At 65.6% G+C, this 20,399-nt stretch overlaps 2 protein-coding genes across 3 annotated transcripts; both read right to left on the bottom strand.

The window, feature by feature from the left end:
• Nucleotides 1-6,586: 6,586 nt before the first annotated feature.
• VSIG10L (V-set and immunoglobulin domain containing 10 like) lies at nt 6,587-13,668 on the bottom strand. 2 transcript variants are annotated; one of them, XM_075907871.2, is made up of 11 exons: nt 13,598-13,668; nt 11,493-11,825; nt 11,133-11,396; nt 10,595-10,879; nt 10,171-10,425; nt 9,409-9,681; nt 9,017-9,304; nt 8,613-8,726; nt 7,814-7,875; nt 7,550-7,693; nt 6,587-7,182 (listed from the first exon to the last, which is right to left on the bottom strand). In XM_075907871.2, the coding sequence occupies exons 1-11, from the start codon at nt 13,644-13,646 to the stop codon at nt 7,081-7,083; spliced, it is 2,169 nt and encodes a 722-aa protein (XP_075763986.2). In that variant the 5' UTR covers nt 13,647-13,668; the 3' UTR covers nt 6,587-7,080. The 2 variants fall into 2 exon arrangements, with proteins under 2 accessions (XP_075763986.2, XP_075763985.2); XM_075907870.2 differs by lacking the exon at nt 6,587-7,182 and having other exon boundaries at nt 7,199-7,693.
• A 1,396-nt stretch (nt 13,669-15,064) lies between these two features.
• ETFB (electron transfer flavoprotein subunit beta) lies at nt 15,065-19,409 on the bottom strand. Its single transcript, XM_075907897.2, has 7 exons — nt 19,254-19,409; nt 18,372-18,527; nt 17,229-17,387; nt 16,944-17,006; nt 16,621-16,779; nt 15,394-15,575; nt 15,065-15,260 (listed from the first exon to the last, which is right to left on the bottom strand). The coding sequence occupies exons 1-6, from the start codon at nt 19,308-19,310 to the stop codon at nt 15,405-15,407; spliced, it is 765 nt and encodes a 254-aa protein (XP_075764012.1). The 5' UTR covers nt 19,311-19,409; the 3' UTR covers nt 15,065-15,260; nt 15,394-15,404.
• Nucleotides 19,410-20,399: the final 990 nt, after the last annotated feature.

The raw sequence follows: 20,399 nt of genomic DNA, 5'->3' as shown, positions 1-20,399 counted from the left end.
GAGGTGTGAGCCACAGCATAAGTTGTGTGTAAAGCCTGGGTGAACAAGGTGTAAACTCTATAGAGTGTATGCAGACCAGGGGTAAATTACAGGTCAAACCTATGTAAACAAGAAGCAAACGCTGAGTAAATCCCGTGCAAACCATGACAGAACAAGGCCTAACCTCTGTGTAAACAAGCGTGTGTACAGGGCATGCAGACGTGGTGTAAACTCGCTGTAAGCATGTGTACATTCAGTGTAAAGCACATGCAACTATGTGTAAATGAGTTGTACAGTCTGTGTAAAGCATGAGTCAGTTAGTTACATGCAAGCAAACCGTAAGTGCTGTGTAAAGCACATGCAGAGTGGGAGTCGCTGGCAGAAAACCCATACATACGCCCTGTGGAAAGCATGCACAAGCAGGGTGTTCACTCTTTGTGACCGTCGCATAAACAGGGTTTAAACCACATGCACAAGAGCATGTAAACATGCGTAAACCAAGTGTAAGTCACATAGCACCATGGTGTACATTTCAGGGCCAAAAGAAATGCATCCTACTTGTCAACGCTGTGTAAATGAGGCATAGACCAGCGCCCAGAGAACATGTATACACGTAAAACAGGATGTACAGGTTTTACCTGCATGCAAACAAGGTGTAAAGCATGTGTAAACCACATGTAAACTGTGCAATGTGGATGCAAGCAGTGTGTACATTCTGTGCAAAAATCACACATGGTTTTCAAAGCACATGGAAACTGTGTGTACAGTCCAGGGAGAGGGGATGTAAATTGCTAGTCAAGCATGTGAAAAACGGGCGTAATGCACATGCAAACTGCGTGGAAAGTTGGTGCAAAACATCTGTCAACCTAATGTATGTGTAAACAGGTTGTAAACTTAATGCAGAGCAGATGTCACCAGGGTGTAAAGAATGTGTAAATGGTTTAAACACCACAAAGCATCTGTAAAGCTTGAGTAAAGACCGTGCATGTAGGGTGTAAATGCAGCAAAGCATGTGCAATCCTGGTGTAAAGCCAGTGTACACAAGGTGTAAAATCTGTGCATAGCCTCTGTAAAGGGATTAACTCTGTGCTATGCCTCTGTAAATGAAGTGAGAGGGAGATGTAAACAGGGTGTAAACATTGTGCCAAGTGAGATGTAAACATGGTGTACAGACTGTGTAAACAGGTGTAAATGTGCAAACCAAGGTAGAGAATGGGAAGCCACCCTCTTGTCCCCCTTTTGCACTTGGTTTGCACGGCTGGAGCTCATGCACAGCCCTGGCTGACTCCTGACTTCTCCAGAGACGAGGGGGGAGGGAACTTGGAGGGTTGCTGGTGACCCAGAGGCAGGATCTTTGTTCTCCCCCGAGGGGTGTTGCTGGGATCTCAGCCCGAGGTTAAGGACGAGATGGGGGTAGCTTGGGAGGCCGGAGGTGGCGAAGGAAAGAAAAGAGGAATGGAGGAGAGGGAGATGAGCAGCAGGATGAATGCAGAGGGGAGGGAAGGGAGAATACGAGAGAAAGGAGAAATGGATCATTTGAGCGGGAGCAGAGGGAGGGAGCAGGAAAGGCTAGACATGGAGGAGGGGTGCAGAGGAGGGTGAGCGGAGGCAGGGAGTAGGAAGGGAAGAGAACGAGAAAGGCCTGACACGGAGGAGAAGAGCGGAGGAAGGTGAGTGGAGGCAGGGAGTGGAAAAGGCCAGGCAGGGAGGAAGGGAGCAGAGGAGGAAGGCGAGGCATGGAGAAGGGTGAGTGGAGGCAGGGAGCTGGCATGGTGAAGCATGGAGGAGGGGAGCTGAGGAGGGTGAGCAAAGGCAGGGAGTGGGGCAGACATGGCGAGGCATGGAGAAGGGGACCAAAGGAGGAAGGGGAGGGAGCAGTGAAGGCAAGGTGTGGCGAAGGGTGAGTGGAGGAAGAAAGGAAAGGAGCGAGAAAGGCCTGGCATGGAGGAGGGGAGCGGAGGAGGAAGGGAAGGAGCAGGCATGGCGAGGCATGGAGGAGGGGAGCGGAGGAGGAAGGGGAAGGAGCGGGCATGGCGAGGCATGGAGGAGGGGAGCGGAGGAGGCAGGGAAGGAGCAGGCATGGCGAGGCATGGAGGAGGGGAGCGGAGGAGAAAGGGGAAGGAGCAGGCATGGCGAGACATGAAGGAGGGGAGCGGAGGAGGAAGAGAAGGAGCAGGCATGGCGAGGCATGGAGGAGGGGAGCAGAGGAGGAAGGGGAAGGAGCGGGCATGGTGAGGCATGGAGGAGGGGAGCGGAGGAGGAAGGGAAGGAGCAGGCATGGCGAGGCATGGAGGAGGGGAGCGGAGGAGGCAGGGAAGGAGCGGGCATGGCGAGGCATGGAGGAGGTGAGCGGAGGAGGAAGGGGAAGGAGCGGGCATGGCGAGGCATGGAGGAGGGGAGCGGAGGAGGAAGGGGAAGGAGCGGGCATGGCGAGGCATGGAGGAGGGGAGCGGAGGAGGAAGGGGAAGGAGCGGGCATGGCGAGGCATGGAGGAGGGGAGCGGAGGAGGAAGGGAAGGAGCAGGCATGGCGAGGCATGGAGGAGGGGAGCGGAGGAGGCAGGGAAGGAGCGGGCATGGCGAGGCATGGAGGAGGGGAGCGGAGGAGGAAGGGGAAGGAGCGGGCATGGCGAGGCATGGAGGAGGGGAGCGGAGGAGGAAGGGGAAGGAGCGGGCATGGCGAGGCATGGAGGAGGGGAGCGGAGGAGGAAGGGGAAGGAGCGGGCATGGCGAGGCATGGAGGAGGGGAGCGGAGGAGAAAGGGGAAGGAGCGGGCATGGCGAGGCATGGAGGAGGGGAGCGGAGGAGGAAGGGGAAGGAGCGGGCATGGCGAGGCATGGAGGAGGGGAGCGGAGGAGGAAGGGAAGGAGCGGGCATGGCGAGGCATGGAGGAGGGGAGCGGAGGAGGAAGGGGAAGGAGCGGGCATGGCGAGGCATGGAGGAGGGGAGCAGAGGAGGAAGAGGAAGGAGCAAGCATGGCGAGGCATGGAGGAGGGGAGCGGAGGAGGCAGGGGAAGGAGCGGGCATGGCGAGGCATGGAGGAGGGGAGCGGAGGAGGCAGGGAAGGAGCGGGCATGGCGAGGCATGGAGGAGGGGAGCGGAGGAGAAAGGGGAAGGAGCGGGCATGGCGAGGCATGGAGGAGGGGAGCGGAGGAGGAAGGGGAAGGAGCGGGCATGGCGAGGCATGGAGGAGGGGAGCGGAGGAGGAAGGGGAAGGAGCAGGCATGGCGAGGCATGGAGGAGGGGAGGGGAGCGGAGGAGAAAGGGGAAGGAGCGGGCATGGCGAGGCATGGAGGAGGGGAGCGGAGGAGGCAGGGAAGGAGCGGGCATGGCGAGGCATGGAGGAGGGGAGCGGAGGAGGAAGGGGAAGGAGCAGGCATGGCGAGGCATGGAGGAGGGGAGCGGAGGAGGAAGGGGAAGGAGCGGGCATGGCGAGGCATGGAGGAGGGGAGCGGAGGAGGAAGGGAAGGAGCAGGCATGGCGAGGCATGGAGGAGGGAAGCGGAGGAGGAAGGGGAAGGAGCGGGCATGGCGAGGCATGGAGGAGGGGAGCGGAGGAGGAAGGGGAAGGAGCGGGCATGGCGAGGCATGGAGGAGGGGAGCGGAGGAGGCAGGGGAAGGAGCGGGCATGGCGAGGCATGGAGGAGGGGAGCGGAGGAGGAAGGGGAAGGAGCAGGCATGGCGAGGCATGGAGGAGGGAAGCGGAGGAGGAAGGGGAAGGAGCGGGCATGGCGAGGCATGGAGGAGGGGAGCAGAGTCAGGGAACAGGGAAGGGAGGGAAGGGCCTAGCACGGAGGAGAAGCGCAGAGGAAGGGGAGTGGAGGCAGGGAGTGGAAAAGGCCAGGCAGGGCGGAGGGGAGCAGAGGTGGAAGGGGAAGGCCCGGAGCAGGGAAGGAATCCGGGCAGGACTGCAGCAGATCCCCAAAGGAGACCAGGGCCAGGCGAGATGGGCGGGCGGGGGCAGGGCATGCGGCTCGATTCTGTACCTCAACGTTTGCAACACAAATGGGAACAAAGACAAAAATCTATTGTAGAAATGAAAACAAAACGTTATTGCAAGAAAACACTAACAAGCCACTTTGTCTTCCATCCCCACCAAGGCTCTGGGGGGGCAGCTCATCCCCCTCCCCCCATGAGCCCCAGATCCCCCGTGCGAGTGACCTCATGGGGCGCTCGCTCGATTCGCTCCGTTTTCCTTTGAAACACCCTTTGGTTTAATTTGTCAAACTCCATGGGGGGGAGGGGAGGGGAAAAGATGTTAAAAATAGCGTAAAAAATAAGTCACCTTCCTTTTTTCAATAAAATGCAAGAAAAGCAGCAATGGAGGCGTGGCCTGTGGTGTGGGGACGGGGCAGGGGGGTGGTGGGTTGTAGGGGAGAGCAGAGGTGGTGGTTGGGTGGGAAGGGGACAGGGAAGTGGGGAGGGACAGGGTGTGACTGGCTGGGGTGTGACTGGATGAGGAGGGGGGCGCTGGCTGGAGGCAGGATGGGGGGTGAGTGCAGTGGGGGTATCAGTCACACACCCCCAGCCCCAGGGGACAGAGCTTGGTGGGGTGGGACAAGGAGGGGCAGCATCGTGGCAACCCCAGCCCCAACCCCCAGCCCCCAGCCCTGGACGCAGAGCCAGGGCAGCCAGGGGCAGGAACGGGCTGACTGGCAGGGGACCGTTCTGGGATGAGGTACCAGCCACAACTCGTGTCCCTGTGGAGTATCGGCCCGGCCCACTTGCACCCCTGGCCCACGGGCACGAAGGGGTGGGAGTGAGGGGCACCGGCAGGGCTGGGGGGGCAGGGCTGAGGGTTGGGAGCGAGGGGTACCGGCAGGGCTGGGGGGGCAGGGCTGAGGGTTGGGAGCGAGGGGCACTGGAAGGGCTGGGGGGCACTGGCAGGGCTGGGGGGGCAGGGCTGAGGGTTGGGAGCGAGGGGCACTGAAGGGCTGGGGGGCAGGGGCTGAGAGTCAGGAGCGGGGCACCAGCTGACTGTGCAGGATGCTGGGAGCCGCTGGCTCGTGCACTTTGCGGCGAAGGGGATACTTTTGCAGTGTGGGGGGAGGGAGTAAACCTCCATTTGAGGGGGTCTGCCAAGGAGAGCCCCAGGTCAGCCAGGCACCCCCACAGCCCACCCTGACCCCGGCTTGCAGGACTCCTGGGTTCGCTCCCCAGCTCTGGAAGGGGAGAGGGGCCTAGTGGTTAGAGCAAGGCAGTGTGGGATGGGGGGAGCCTAGCCCGTCCCTTACCCTGAGGCCAGATCAGGGCCAGTGCCCCCTAAAGGAGCAAGCCCTCCCCCCCCAGGCTCTGAGCTGCTGGCCAATCACAGCGCTGGCCCCACGCCGGAGCCCGGCTCTTGGCACTGTCCCGTGTAAGAGCAACAAAAGCGACTGGAGGCGCCAGGGCCAGAACCCCAGAGTCAGCCACAGCGGGGGAGGGGGTGGGTGGGTGCCCGGACTCCTGGGTTTCCGCCCTGGCTCGGGGCGGGGGGAGGGGCCAGCACAGCTGTTACTAGCTGCTGCGCCTTTCTGTCCAGCCGCCCCCTCCCTGTGCTGGGGACGGGGGGGGCGGGGGGGGGCTCACAGCAGGGCTGCCTGGGTTAACGAGGGGAGGGGCAGGGGCCAGCACGGAATTAGGGACCCCAGTGACCCAGCTGGGAGGGCACAGCCGGGTCTGGCCGGAGGGAGGCCAATAGGCTGCAGAGAGAGGCCCCGGGTGCCCGCCCAGCGGGTTCCAGCCAGGGGGCAAAGGACGGAGGGAGGGGCCCCGCTGACCCTGTTACCAACAGAAGACGGAGTCCAGGGGAGGGGCTGCTGGAGGGGGGCAGCGGGGGCTGGGCTGGGAGAAGGGGGCTGCGGGACTGGTGGCAGGGGAGACAGAGGGGCTGGGCTGGGGGGCAAGGGGACCTGCAGGCCTGCGAGAGCCTCTGCTGGGTTCAAAGCTCAAGAAGCGGGACTGGCTAAGAGCCTCTGGGGGTTGGGCCTGGGGCCCAGAGGGAGGGGACCCGGGGGGGGCTCACAGCAGGGGCAGGCTGAAGGCCGAGAGGCGACCCCAGAGGCTGAGGGGTGGGCCCCCAAGAGAGGGGAGATCCCCAAGGAGGGTGTCGTGCTGCAGGGGGCGCCGCGAGGAAGGGCTGTTTGGAGGGGGGTTCCATGTGGGGAGCACCGGGGCCAAGTGTGGGCCCCACCTGTGAGACTGTGACAGCCCTAAGCCTCCCCTCCTCTCTCTCAAGCCAAAAGATTCAATGAATTCCCCCCCCCCCCATGTTCCTTCCCCCTTCTGCCCCATGGATTAGCCAGCCCCTCACCATGCTGGGGCCGGGGCCCCCCACTGCCCATTGCCAGGGTCATGATTCAAATCCTGTCTGGAGGGGATGGATTGTCCCTATGGAGGGGTGCAAACTGGTGTGTGGGGCGAAGGGCTGAGATGGGGGGGTCAATGTGGGCTGCAGGCTGGAAAACAGCCATCACAGGGCCCATCCTCTCCCACCTGTAGGGGCAGCTCCAGGCCTTTCAGGCTCTGCCCGGCCTTGATATCATGAGGGAAGGAGTTCCACAAGTTAAACGGATTTAAAAGAAAATCTGCACCAGCAACAACTCTTGCCCTATGGATTGACCTCCCCCCGCTTGCTGGAAATCGGGTTTTATTGGCAAAAAAAGTTCTAAAATCACATTATTAAAAATATAAATCGTTCTGTTGTACACAAAATAGATCAACACCTGTAATCCCGCGGCCTTCAGTCAAAACACCCACAGTCAATGACCCAGCCCTCGGCCCACCCCCACTCGGCCATCACCCTGACAGCAAAACCAGATCTCCAACCAATCAGAGCCAGGTATAACCTGAGATGATTTGCAAAGACAGGAAGTCCCACCCTCTCCCAAGCACACAGAGAAAGACAGGAAGTCTCACCCCCTCCTGGCCAGTCCCTTTCTCCCGCTACCCCTCCCAGCAGCTGAGGCATGTGGACCCCCCTCCAGCCCCATTGTCAGTTCTGGGGAGCTGGGGGTGAGCACGTGACCGGGGATACTCAGAGCGGGGCCCCACAGAGCATCAGTCCATTTGCCAGACGCCTCCCAGGCCCCACAGGGCTCCCCGGCCGCCTGGCTCCGGCGCCAGTCACACCCGCGTGGCACTGCGTGCGGTCCTGGGGTCGCGCTGACTGGCCAGAGCGGGAAGCCCGGAGCCCCTGCCGTCTCGGCCCTCTCCAGGGCGCCCGGGCTGGTTAGAGGAAGGAGAAGAAGAGACGTATGGCTAGGGAGCCAGACAGTAGTCAGGGCTGGACCAGTGCCCGAGGCTAGCACAAGGGGGTGCTGTGTTGCAGGGTGGGAGTCTATAGGGGGCGCTGTGCTGCAGGGGGTGGGAGATCAATAGGGGCACGAGCTGCAGCGGGTGGGGGATCTATAGGGGGCTGAGCTACAGGGTGAGGGTGTTTAGGAGGCACTGTGCAGAAGGGGGTGGGGATCTATAGGGGGTGCTGTGCTGCAGGGGTTGGGGGATCTATAGGGGCCATGCTGCAGGGTGGAGGTCTATAGGGAGCGCCATGCTGCAGTGGACAAGGTAGCCTATAACCTGGGGGTGCAGTTACCCAGGAGGCGGGGGGGCCATGGATGCGCAGATGCTCTTCGTAGCTGATGTAGAACAGGCTGCCGTCGCCCCAGGAGCAGCGTGGGGACCCCCAGGCGGGCGAGGCTGGGGGCTCGATGGGGTCTGACTCTCTCCCGTTGGGGAACTAGAACAGAGCGACGCGCCGTGAGCCTCAGGACAGGGAAACTGAGGCACGGGCAAGTCACGGGCAGTAGAGTTCACCCCTGGGCTCTGCCCACAGATGGCCCCGCCCCCTTGCACGCACCTGGCGGGGCAGGTAATGCTGGCGGGTGCCTGGCGGAGTCATGGGCCTCTTCTCCCTCTTTCCTGATGGAGAGAAAGAGCCCAGTTGGCTGGTGCCAGAAACACTCAATTCTCATTGGCCGCTGGTAAGATCACTGACTGATTCCTTTGCTTCCCATTGGCTGGAGCCAGGGCACCCCACCCCCCCATATCCCTGAATTTTGATTGGCTGGTACCAGCCCCACCCCCAGCTGAACCTGTGAAGTCTGACTGGTGCTGGAAGCTGGGTCCTGCCTTCCAAACTCCAATTGGATAAGGACAGAGCCACTGTGTTTGGATTGGTCAATGGAAGCAAGACCCTTTGCTGCTCACTGGCCAATGACAACAGCCCTTCTACCTGATTGGGGAGTGGAGGTCAATGAGTCCATTCTCGCATCTGATTGGCTGAGAGCTGGTGCGTTGTTCTGCCCCTGTCAGCTGTTTGGCCTATGGTTACTCCACCCTTGCCATTTGATTGCTGAAACCCTGGGGATGATCCCACCCCTTGCACCTGATTGGCTAGGTTCAATTCACTAACCACTCCAGGTCTGATTGGTCAGGCCATATTTTAGCAACACCATCCCCTCTTGTCTTCTGATTGGCCAAGGGCAGAGCAGTGATTCCAATCCTTGCATTTGATTGGAGAAGAGCAGCCCTTCCTCCCATTGGCTGGAACCAGTTTAGCAGTTTTCCCCTTGGCTCTGATTGGCTAAGAGCAGCACATCCTGTCCCAGGCCCCCTTTCCCTGCAGGCTGTGGGGTGGGAGGGGGTTTCAGACTCACCCCACCGTGCCCGGAGGAAGCAGATCAGCAACACGAGGAGGGCAAGGATCAGGATCATGCCCAGGATCGAGCCCAACACGATGCCCGCAATGGCGCCGGGGCTCAGGGTAGAGGCTGCAGAGAAAGGGGAGACAGAGGAAACCCCAGCGTCCTAGCTCCCAGCCCCCGCCCCAACCACTAGCCCTCACTCCCCTCACTGAGCCAGGAAGAGAACCTACGAGTCCCTGTCCCCTCTCCCCACTTCCCCTGATCAAACCACTGGACCCCACACCCCTACCAGTGCCAGGGAGAAAATGCAGGGGTCCTGGCTCACAGATCCCTCCCCTAGCTCTAACCACTAGCCCCCATCCCCCTCGAAGAGCTGGGAAAAGAACGGAGGCATCCTGCCCTGCCCTCTCACTCACCTGGCGGGAGCGTCTGTGTGCCACTGGGCTCCCCAGCCTGGGTGCCCAGCAGGGGCAGCAGGCGGAAGGAATAGGAGCTGTAAGGCTGCAGCCCCCCAACGGTGCTGGAGCGATTGGCGCCCCCTAGTGCCTGCAGCGTCTGCCACTCCCCTGCCGCCCGGCCTCCCAAGGTCCCCTGGACCTGGATCCAGAACTCGGTGACCACGGAGCCCTCGGGCACAACCCAGCTCAGCCAGGCAGAGCTGGGCTCCGAGTCACGCCCCAGGCTCCAGCTGGAGATGGCAGGACCTGCAGGGAGGAGGGAGCGTTGGAGGGAGGGGTTGGGGTGGGAAGGGAGTGGGGACTAGTGGTTTCAGCAGGGGGGTTGGGAGCCAGGACTCCTGGGTTCCTACCTGTCAGCGTGAGGTTACTCTCCTGCGAGCCCAGTGGGTTTTGGCACCGCACCGAGTAGTTCCCCAGGTCCTGCGGGGTTGTGAAGTTGGTGATGGTGAGTCGGGCCCCGTCGGCGCTGACCTGGTACCGCCCGCCTGCGCCCAGCGCTGCCCCGGCCCGGGCCCAGCCGATCTCCACAGGCCGGTACGTGCCCTGGCACCGCAGCTCCAGCAGCACCCAGCCCCCAGGCTCCCGGGAGGCCTGGAATGAGAGAGACACCCCCGAGGGCGCCTCTGGGGGGAGGAGCATTGGAGGGGAGCATTGGGGAATTGATTTGGGTGGAGTTGCCGGGTGCTAACCCCCCTCTATTGTCCAACCCTTCCCCCTTGGGGCTTGCCCCACATACAGCATCCTGGCCCCTCCCCTTCGATGCTAGCCCCACCCACCGTGTCCTGGTCCCTCCCCCTGGATACAAGCCCCACCCATACTATCTTGGCCCCTCCTCCAGGATGCTAACCCCACCCATAGTGGCCATTGGCTGTGTCCTCACACTCCAGGCCACACCCGCTGGACGTTAGCCCCTCCCAACTCACTCTCCCTCTACCCACTGGACTTCCAGGCCTCACCCTCCTTCACTCCTCCCATCCCCCCATCTATTGGGCACCAACTCTGCTGCCATGGGCCATGCCCTGCCCAGCTGGTAGGGACCCCCTGCCCTGCACAGTGCGGCCCCTGCTGGCCGGAGCTGGTACTGCGCCCCCAGCGGTGGGCTTGGCTCTCACCAGGCGTCATGCTGCAGTTCCCGTCGGCGGCGAGGTGCCTTCCCAGGCAGGTGACACGGGTGCCATTGAGGCTGGGCAGAGGAGGGTTCAGGGTACGCTCCAGAGCAGAGCCGACCCCCTGCTCCTCTCCCCCTGGCAGCCCCTGCAGACTCAGGGTGGGGGTAGGGGAGCCCCCGGCCCAGGAGCAGCGGAACCGAAGGGCTGTGCCATTGACCACCGCATCCAGGGAGCAGATCGGGGATCCAGGGGGGATCTCTGAGGGAGGGGGACATGGATCAGCCCCATAGCCCTGCCCCATGCCCGAACCAGCCAATCCCCTGCCATTCCCCGCCCCCCTGAGTCAGCCAGTCCCTGCCCTGTGGCTGGATGGGAGCTGCCGCCCCCTGCAGGGAACAGGCCCCATTCATGACCCGGGGGCACTCACGGGTGACGGTGAGGGTCAGGGTGGCGCGCCGGCGGTTCTGGGTTTTCGGGTTGCTGACGACGCAGGAGTAGGACCCGGCCTGGCTGAGCTGGACCCGGGGCAGCGTCAGGTCGGTCTGGGCAGGGACCAGGGGGTCGCTGGCATCCGCCAGGTTCCAGTAGATCTCGGCAGGTGGGTTCGACGGGGCCCGGCAGCCCAGCACCACCGTGCTGTTCACCCGGACGTAGCGCCGGGGCTCCGGGTTGCCGTCTGAGGAGATGCTGATTGTGGGGGGCTCTGGCCCGTCTGGGAAGGAACCAGAACTGAGTCCAAACTGGGGGGGGGACATGTCTAGTATTTCCCCCCTTGGGCCCAGCCTGCCCTGGATCCCCTTCCCCTATGTGGGCCCAGCCAGCCCGGGATCCCCTCCCTCCATGGGGGCCCAGCCAGCCCAGGATCCCCTCCCTCCATGGGGGCCCAGCCAGCCCGGGATCCCCACCCTTTGCCATTTTCTGTCCCAGCACAGGCCCATCTACCCCAGCGTCCTGCCTGCACTCACAATAGACCTGGATCAAGGCGGCGCTGGTCCCGTGGCTGAACGGGTTGGACACAGTGCAGCTGTAGGTGCCGCTGTCGCTCCGGTCAGGCTGATTGATCTGGAGAGTCCCAGGCGAGACCTGGTAGCGGGGGTTCTGGGCCAGGTTTTGTCCATCCTTGGTCCAGGTGACGGTGCCCCGTATGGGGGCGCAGGTCAGAACTGCCGGCTCGGCGCCTTCTGTCACCTCCAGCGAAGTGGGCGTCACCAAGACGTTCCCTACCTTTTCTACAGGACAGGAGACAGGCCTGGGAGTCCCTCTCTAACCACTAGGCCCCACTGCCCTTGCAGGGCTGGGCATACAACCCAGGCACCCCCACTTACCATACACCTCCACCTGCACCTCCCCCCTCCACAGCTGGCCCCCCAGCGGGAAGACCTCGACTGTGTAGGTACCGGCATCCTGGAGGGTGACACGGGCAATGGTGAGTGCCCCCCCGTGGGGGTCCACGTTGAGCCGGCCTTGGTAGGCGGCGGCCACAGCCACGGAGCCATTGGGAGCCAGGTATCCAGCCGCCAGCGTTGTCAGGTTCCTCTGCCACACGATGCTGGGGGGCGGCTGGGCCAGCGGGTAGGAGAGCGGGATCGAGAGATTCCCCCCCAGCAGCACCTGCAGGGGGCTGGGGGGCAGCTGGAGAGAGAGGAGGAGGGTGGGGCCTGGGGGGCAGGTGGAGACGCTGGTTAGTTCTGGGCTTTGGTTCCCCCCGGTGTCTTTGCCCAATACAATCCCCTGCCCTTTACCCAGTGGCCTCCCCTCACCCCAGCACAGAGACTGACTCTCCTCTGCCAGACACCCCCACGGCCCCAGAGCGGCTGATGGGTCCCCACACGTACCCACTCCCTGTCCCACCGCCAGTCACAGGCAGCCTATGGTGACGGAGGAATAGAACCCAGGAATCCAGCCTCCCAGCTCTTCCCAGCTACAACTGGCTCCCAGCCCCCCAGCTGTAATCACTAGGCCCCCCCGCCCCTCCCAGAGCCAAAACTGATAGGTACAGGCAGGGCACTGCAGGGGGCAGCGCTGGCAGGAGTGGGGGGCACTGGCAGGACGGGGGGGGCAGGAGCTGTGGGTCGGGAGTGAGGGGCACCGGCAGGGCGGGGGCGGCAGGAGCCGTGGGTCGGGAGTGAGGGGCACCGGCAGGGCGGGGGCGGCAGGAGCCGTGGGTCGGGAGTGAGGGGCACCGGCAGGGCGGGGGCGGCGGGAGCCGTGGGTCGGGAGTGAGGGGCACCGGCAGGGTGGGGGCGGCAGGAGCCGTGGGTTGGGAGTGAGGGGCACCGGCAGGGCGGGGGGGGCGGGAGCCATGGGGCGGGAGTGAGGGGCACCGGCAGGGCGGGGGGGGGGCGGGAGTGAGGGGCACCGGCCCGACTCTTTCTGAGCCGCTTTCTGTCGCAGTGACCTTGGTGGCGGGCGGGACGCCCCTGCCAGTTCTTGGGCTGGATTCTGCAGCTTCTGCCCCGGCCTCCCCCGCCCCCGCCCCCGCCCCCCCCCCCCCCCCCCCCCCGCTCAGTCAAGGGCCCAGCTGCAGGGGGCCAAGGGGGAAGCAGCTTTTGACGGGAGCAGCTGACTTGTCCCAAAATAGATCAATGCAGAGAGAAACCTGGGAGAAAGCCAGCCTTGGGGATGCCCCTCGCTCCTGCCCCCCAGCCCTGCCAGTGCCCCTTGCTCCCGACCCACAGCCTCTGCCCCCCAGCCCTGCCCCCTCTACTGGTCTCCCTCACTCCCTGCCCCCCAACCCTGCCCCCCACCGGTCTCCCTCACTCCCTGCTTTCCAGCCCTGCTGGTGCCCCTCACTCCCGACCCACAGGCCCTGCCCGCACAGCCCTGACCCCCTAGCTCTGCCGGTGCCCCTCGCTCCCAACCCCCGCCAGCCCAGCCCAGCCGAACGAGAACCAGAGCAACCATCCCACAGCGGTGTTATGTGTGGCTGTTCCCCAGCCCCGCTGCAGAGGTGGCTGCATCTCCGCTGGGTGAGCCATCCCCAACCCCCATTAGGAAGCAGCCCTCCGCCCCACTGCAGCCTGGGCTGGGCCTGGAGCCCGAGGCTGCATTGGGCGGGGGCGGGGCTGGAGCTGGGGGCGGGCAGACTCAGAGGCCCCCGGGCTGTGGGCAGAGGCTGGGTGGGGGAGCCGGGGCTCTCCCAGCCCTAGCAGCACGAGCCAGGGCGGCGATCCCCGGGGGGCTCGTCCCCAGCCCCATCCCTCGGGGGGAGCGGGGGCTAGTGGTTAGCGAGGGGGAGTCGGGAGCCAGGACTCCGGGAGCCTTCACCGCCCCCGACGAAAGGGGAGGGGCCAGCTGGGACTCCCGGCTTCTTTCCGCCCCCCCCCCCCGCCCCCAAGGCCCGTCCCCGTCGGGGGGGGGGCACTAGGGGCAGGCCCCGGTGAATCGCCCCGGAGCGATTCGGCCCCGCAGCCCCCCCCACCCCACTCACCCAGCAGCAGCAGCGGCGCGGCCCAGGTGTCCCGGCACCTGCCGGCCATGACGGGCGGGGAGGGGGAAGGGGGGGGCGACACGCCCGGCGGGGGGGGCGGGGTCGGCGCAGCTACGCCAGGTATGAGGCCGGGGGCAGGGGCGGGCGGGGCAGTGACTGGCCGGGGACGGGGCAAGTGCCGAAGGGGGGGCGCGCTGGCTGGGAAGGTGGGGCAGGTGGGGGGGGCGCTGGCTGGGAAGGTGGGGCAGGTGGGGGGGGCGCTGGCTGGGAAGGTGGGGGGGGGGGTGCTGGCTGGGAAGGTGGGGGGGCGCTGGCTGGGAAGATGGGGGGGTGCTGGCTGGGAAGGTGGGGGGGCGCTGGCTGGGAAGGTGGGGCAGGTTGCGGCGGGGGGGGGGGGGGGGAGGGTCCGGACTCCCGGGTTCTCCGTAGCGCAGGGAGGGCCCAGCACAGTCCTACAAGCAGCCGGGCCCCGCACAGGGAGGCCTCCGGGCCCAGGGGAGGCAGCGGCTGTAACAAGCCCCAAGCCCCTCCCCCCCCTTTCAGGCGCTGCGCTCTAGGCAGCTGCAACCCCCAAAGTCCCCTCCCGTTACATGCTGCTGCTCCAGCCCAGAGGTGGCTGCGTTGCCCCCACAGCAGAACCAGCTGCCACCACAGGGCAGGGAAATTGTGGGGCTGTGAAATGTGCCAGACCAAGGTTGGCTTGTGCCCCCCCCCCCAGCCCCCTGCGTGGCTCCAGTAAGGGGCAGCAGCCCCCCTCCCCCCTTTCACTTCATGGTGCCATCCTGGGCAGAGTTCAGGTAACCCCTGGGCCCCTCCCCCTGCGCCCCCTTTTCAGGCTGCTGGAGTGAGCTGGGAGATGTGCTGCTCCCCCCTCCTGGACAGCGAGCTGGGGACTTCAGCTCCCCTCGGAGATCAGCCCAGACGGGGGCTGGGAGCCAGGATGGGGGGAGCAGAGGGTCTGGCTCAGGCAGGGCCCAAGCCGGCTGCAGGCGGCAGCACCTCCTCCCCGACGAGCCCTCTCAGCCTGGCGGGGCCTGAGCTCCATGTTCGTGCCAAGGGGCATCGCGTGGCAGGGAGTTCCAGAGGAGCAGCAGGCACCGCCTCCTCCCCCCCCCCCCCCCCAAGGGCCCCACTCCTTGGCTGCGAGCAAGGGGGAGGAGTCACCCAGCGGAGCCCAGCAGGGAGGGGGCCGAGCTCCAGAGAACGGGCCCAGCCCAGCCGGGTCTCCTTGGGGGCCCCATAAACATCATTCCCCCCATAACACACCCAGGTCCTTCCAAACCCACCCCCCCACTAAGTCCCACCTTCTTCTAGACCACGCCCACCCTACAATAACCCCACCCCCATTCCACAAAACCAACCCGCCGCCCCCAAATGCCACCCATGTGCCCCCAAATCTCTCATACACCCCCAGGCCAGGGTGCCCCCAGGGCACAAGGCTGCAAGTGGACAAAGGACAGACAGGAGTTCTCCAAAGACCCCCGCAGGGTTTATGGTTCCTGAGCGCCGGCGCTGACACAGCAGCGACTCCCGGCAGCCGTCAGGTTGAAAGGCAGCATGGTTAAAATGGGGGGGGGGGCAGCACCAGGTCCCGGGAAAGGGCCCCCCAGGGCGTTGCCCGTCACAGCAGCAGGAGGGCCGGATGCAGCGGCTCCAGGAGAGGCTAGAAGAGAAACAAAGCGCAGAGATCAGTGGGAGCAGGGAGACATGGGGGGAGGGTCAGTGTTCAGAAGGGGGGAGCAGAAGCCCCTGGATAATCCCCCCCCCCCCCCCCCCGTGCCCAGCCCTGCACTCACCAGCTGGGGGCTCAGACCAGACCACTCTCCTTCAGCTTGCCCACCAGGTCCTCCACCGTCTCCACCTTGAGGCCGGCCTGGCGCTGGGACGGCTCCTGGACGCTTTGCACCGACAGTCGGGAGGTGAGATCCACCCCCAGGTCCGAGGCTTTCAGCACCTCGATCTTCTTCTTCTTGGCTTTCTGAGACAACAGCCAGGCATGGAACCCAGGCAGCCGGGCTCCCAGCTCTAACCACTAGCCCCCCCGCCTCCCTGGGCTGGAGAGAGAACCCAGATGTCCTGGGCTCCCAGCCCCTGCTCTAACCACTAGCCCCACCTCCCCTCCCTGAGCGTGGGGGAGAACCCAGGCATCCCTGACGTTTCCCGCAAGGGTAACGTGGTATCATGGGGCTGTGCCCGGGACACACTGTCTGTACCCGAGGCCGCGGGCACAGCCGGCCGTGTGAAGGCTGCGACCTGCTGGACCCAGCTGTTCCGTGCCAATGCCCCGGCGCAGAGATGGCACAGGAGGAAACACGCTGGATGCTGCCTGTGGCCCACCCAGGAGGCTGTTCAGTCACTGACCAGCAGGAGGCGCTGAGCGAGGGATTCCTGGCTCCACCCCCTATTCAGGTGCAGGAAACCAGCCGGGTGGGAAGGGGGGGCCCCCAAGCCAGCGACTCCACATCGCCGCAGGCCAGGGCCAGGCGAGTGTCTCCCAGGCAGCCAGCCCCTCTCCTCCCCCACCTGGGCTGGAAGCAATGAGCACGCAGGGCAGACCCCGCCGGAGGAGAGGAGAGGGCCGGGCTTGTAGGGCGCCTGCGTCCTCTGGCTGCGCCGTGCGGGGGCAGCACGGTGCCGATCTAAGCCCTGCCCGGCAAGGCTGCAGCCTCACACTGCACCCGGGCTAAGAAGGTGTCCTGGGCAGTGCAGCTCTGGGGTGCCTGGCTGGGGCCTGTCCCTGGGGCAGAGGCTTTGAGAGCCAGCTATGGGGGGCGCCCCCTGCTAGTGGCTCAGTGATAACAGCACCTGGTGGCTTATGGCTGGCAAAGCACTGAGACAGCCCAGGCCAGGCACGAAGGGGGCCAGACGGACCCTACTTCCAGCTCCCACCATAGGATTCTGTCAGTTACCCAGCTGCCCCACCCCAAAAGTGGCTGCATCTCCCAGCTGGAGCTGCCACCAGCCCCTGCCCCACCCCAGAAGTGGCTGCATCTTGGCGCGAGGGTTCCCATAACCCCCCTCACCATGATGTTGGGCAGGGTGGCGTAACGGGGCTCGTTGAGCCGCAGGTCGGCTGTCACCACGGCCGGCAGCTTGAGCCGGATGCTCTCTAGGCCCCCGTCGATTTCCCGCTCCACCGTCAGCTGCTGCCCTTCCAGCGTCAGTTCTGAGGCGAAGGTCCCCTGCAGGGCCAGGCCAAGGGGGTTAGGGAGCACCCTCCCCTCGGATACCTCCCAATCTTCCCTCCCTGGCCACATGCCCCACTTGCCAGAACCCCGTCCCTGTCGTTTCCAGCTCCCAGACTCTCTCCCCACCCCATGCCTCTGGCTCCCCCCGTGCCAGGCACCTGAGGCCAGTCCAGCAGCGCCGCTGTCATCTGCCCAGTCTGGTTGCAGTCATCGTCGATGGCCTGGGAAGGAGAAGATGAGTCAGCCCAAGCCAGACCCTCAAGATCCTCCCCATCCCATCATGAGGCTCCCCAGGGGCTGGGAACGGTGTCCCAAGTCATGCAGCACAGCAGGCAGGCAGGATGCTGGGGTAGATGGGCCCATGGGGCTGAGCTGTGGAGAGTGAGCAGGCAGGATGCCGGGGTAGATGGGCCCATTGGGCTGAACACAGGAGGGGAACTCACCTGCTTGCCCAGCAGCACCAGGCTGACCCCCTCCTTCTTGGCTAGCGCGGCCAGGATCTTGGCCACCTGGAAGGGGCCGATGGTCTCGTACTCCGGGGCTGGGATCTCCACATGCACCCCCCGGTCAGCACCCATGGCCAGTGCAGTCCGGATGGTCTCCTGGGGAGGGGCAGAGCTAGAGTTCAGGGGCAGGCGAGGCAGCCTCTGGTCCCGACCTCAGTCCCCCAACCATGTTCCCAACCCCGGAGTGGGGCTTGCTGGCTCCCTGCCCAGCCTGGGCGGGTCAGCGTCTGTCCCTCCGAGCGGGGAAGAGGTCTGGCACATTCCACTTCCAGCAGGCTGCTGAAATTGGGAACCATCAATGAGGGGAAATGTAGGGCTAGGCTGCCAGGGCTGCAGGTCAGGAGTGAGGGGCACTAGCAGGGTGGGGATAGTCAGGGCTGGGCTGGCAGGGCTGGGGAGGGGGGGAGAGGACACGGTTGGGCTGGCAGAAGCTGCGGGTTGGGCGTGAGGGGCAGTGGCTGAAGATCGAGGGCCCACAGGGGCTGTAAAGCCAGGACAGAGCTGGGCCGGGGGAGGATCCAGCAGAGCCTAGGCAGGGACCCAGTGGCAGGATTCAGGGGTGGGGGCTCTCCCCAGCAGGCAAGGCTGGCCCCAGTACAGTACTAGGGGGTGGGGTGCTGCAGAGTGGGGCTCTCTCCAGCAGGCAGGACTGGCCCCAGCCTGACACCAGGGGCGGGGTGCAGCGCATCCCAAAAGCAGACACATTTCAGCCTGGCAGTGTGGGGGAGTTTCCTGAGGGCTGGAGGCAGGCTGCAGAGGGGAGCCAACAGGTTGGTAGGAGGATCATGGGAAGTGGGAGGAGCTGGGGGGCAGGTACCTGGCACTGGGTCGCTAAGTGAGGTTGGTACCTCATACTGCAGGGCAACAGGGCAGGTCCCAGCAGTGAGGGGCACTGAGGGACCCAAAGGGGCTGCATGGGAGGGGGAGCAGAAGGGGTGTTCGGTGCCTGGCATGGGAGGGAAAACTGAGGAGTTAGGAGGGCAAGTACCAGGGAGTGAGGGTCGGGGAAAACGGGAGCTGGCACCTGGCACTGCTGCGAGCTGGGGCGGGAGGGAAGGGACAGGAGCCGGGGGTCGGTACCTGGCACTGCTGCGGGCCGCAGCTCACCACCACAATGTCCTGCAGCAGGCGCCGCTCCCGGAGCCGCACAGCCTCCTCCAGCGCGATCTCGCAGAAGGGGTTCATGGAGTGCTTCACCCCGTCCGTCACCACCCCGCCGCCCGGCCGCACCCGCACCTGCGGGCAGAGCGTCACTGGGTCCCGGCCTCGGAGACACCCCCCCCGGGACAGGGACCCGGCGCGGCGCCTCCCCCCCCCCCCCCCCCCGGGACAGGGACCCGGCGCGGCGCCTCCCCCCCCCCCCCCCCCGGGACAGGGACCCGGCGCGGCGCCTCCCCCCCCCCCCCCCAGGACAGGGACCCGGCGCGGCGCCTCCCCCCCCCCCCGGGACAGGGACCCGGCGCGGCGCCTCCCCCCCCCCCCCCCCGGGACAGGGACCCGGCGCGGCGCCTCCCCCCCCCCCCCCCCGGGACAGGGACCCGGCGCGGCGCCTCCCCCCCCCCCCCCCCCGGGACAGGGACCCGGCGCGGCGCCTCCCCCCCCCCCCCGGGACAGGGACCCGGCGCGGCGCCTCCCCCCCCCCCCGGGACAGGGACCCGGCGCGGCGCCCCCCCGGCTGTCCCGCGGCCCCCCCCCCCCCGGCTGTCCCGCGGCCCCCCCCCCCCCCGGGACAGGGACCCGGCGCGGCCCCCCCCCCCCCGGCTGTCCCGCGGCCCCCCCCCGGCTGTCCCGCGGGTGGTGCGCCGGGCGCGGTCTCGGCGCAGGGAACAAAACTGGCTCCGCACAGGGATGTAAAAACTAAACGGACCGGGCGGGGGGGGGCCCGAGCGCTCCCGCCCGCAGGGACCCAGGCGCCCGAGCCCCGCCCCCCACGGGGGACCCAGCGGCCGGAGCCCCGCCCACCTTCACGGCATAGTCTATGACCCGCTTCACCCCAACCAGCGCCCGCAGCGCCGCCATCGCCCCGCTCCGCGGCCTGGCCACGCCCTCTTCCGGGCTCTTGGCCAATCAGCGGGCGGATCCCGCGGTAGGGCGGAGCCGGAGCTCAGCGGCCAATCGAAGAGGGGGCGGAGCCGGCGGCGGAACCAATCGGCGCCGCACAAAGGCGGGAAGGCGGCGCAGCCAATGGGAAGGCGGCATGTGGGGCGCGTGGCCGGTCACGGCTAAGGGGCGCGCAGCCCAATCAGCGGAGAGCGAATCTAGGCTTGATGAGTAATCAGCGCTCGCAGGGGGTGGGTGGGTGGAGAGCAGCTGACCAATCAGAGCATGTATTGGTTGCCGAAGCAGCCAATCAGAGCAGGGGCTATTCATCTCCAATCGTAACGGAAAACCACCTCCTTGAACCAATCACCATGAGAGGTAGGCGGGCTCTTCCCGTTGGCCAATCGGCATGCAGAAACGGTCGCCGCAACCCAATGGGGGGTCACGTTGTGACGAAAGGAGTGAACACCTGATCCGGACTCCAGCTGCCAGGCGCGAGGGGCGGGGCGGGGCTTTGTGGCTCCCTGGGCTGGGCCTTAGAGCCCCGCCCCCTCGGAAAGGAACCCAGCGTGCGGCTCTTCGCTCCGCCCCCTCCTGGCCCCGCCCCCCGCTGGGTCCGCTCTCAGGGCCGGAGCTACAGATGGGTTTGAACAAAACACGGGGCGGGACCAGCCGGCTGGGGGCGGGGCTGCGGGGGCGGGACCAGCCGGCTGGGGGCGGGGCTGCGGGGGGCGGGGCTGACCCGGGCACATGCAGACCCCGGGGCGCTGCCCGTCCCGTGCTGGGTGCAGGGCGGGTCCGGTTGCCCCGGCCCCTCCCCGCTGTGTAGCTGCGCTGCCCGGCTGGGGGACGCTCCCGCCGTGTGAGCCTGTCACCGGCCGCAGCCGCCTAGGGACACCCGCTAATAATAAAAGTTCCGGAATTAGAAAGTGCCCGACACGTCTGTTTTCTCAACTTGTTTCCCCGACAGAAAGTTCAAATCCCGGACTGTCCGGTTCAAACTCAGACACCTGGCGACCCCACACAGGGCCCGTCCCTGACAACGGATCCGAGCAGCGCCTGGGCCAG

The sequence above is a fragment of the Pelodiscus sinensis genome, chromosome 22 (assembly GCF_052426305.1).
Source record: "Pelodiscus sinensis isolate ZL-2025 chromosome 22, ASM5242630v1, whole genome shotgun sequence".
NCBI classification, from domain to species: Eukaryota; Metazoa; Chordata; order Testudines; family Trionychidae; genus Pelodiscus; species Pelodiscus sinensis.
The sequence above is the reverse complement of the archived record's forward strand: the minus strand, read 5'-3'. Positions and strand labels throughout refer to the sequence as shown.

Bases quoted from the DNA above. Each gene is read 5' to 3' on its own strand.
- VSIG10L (XM_075907870.2), bottom strand. From the start codon at position 13,646: ATGGCCGGCAGGTGCCGGGACACCTGGGCCGCGCCGCTGCTGCTGCTG. The intron at 11,826-13,597 runs GTGAGTGGGGTG...CCTGCCCCCCAG, and splicing joins CGCGCCGCTGCTGCTGCTGG to GCCCCACCCTCCTCCTCTCT. The intron at 9,305-9,408 runs GTAGGAACCCAG...TCCTCCCTGCAG, and splicing joins GAGTAACCTCACGCTGACAG to GTCCTGCCATCTCCAGCTGG.
- ETFB (XM_075907897.2), bottom strand. From the start codon at position 19,310: ATGGCGGCGCTGCGGGCGCTGGTTGGGGTGAAGCGGGTCATAGACTAT. The intron at 17,388-18,371 runs GTACCGACCCCC...GCCCCTCCCCAG, and splicing joins GCGGCCCGCAGCAGTGCCAG to GAGACCATCCGGACTGCACT. The intron at 16,780-16,943 runs GTGCCTGGCACG...CTGGCCCTGCAG, and splicing joins CGCTGCTGGACTGGCCTCAG to GGGACCTTCGCCTCAGAACT.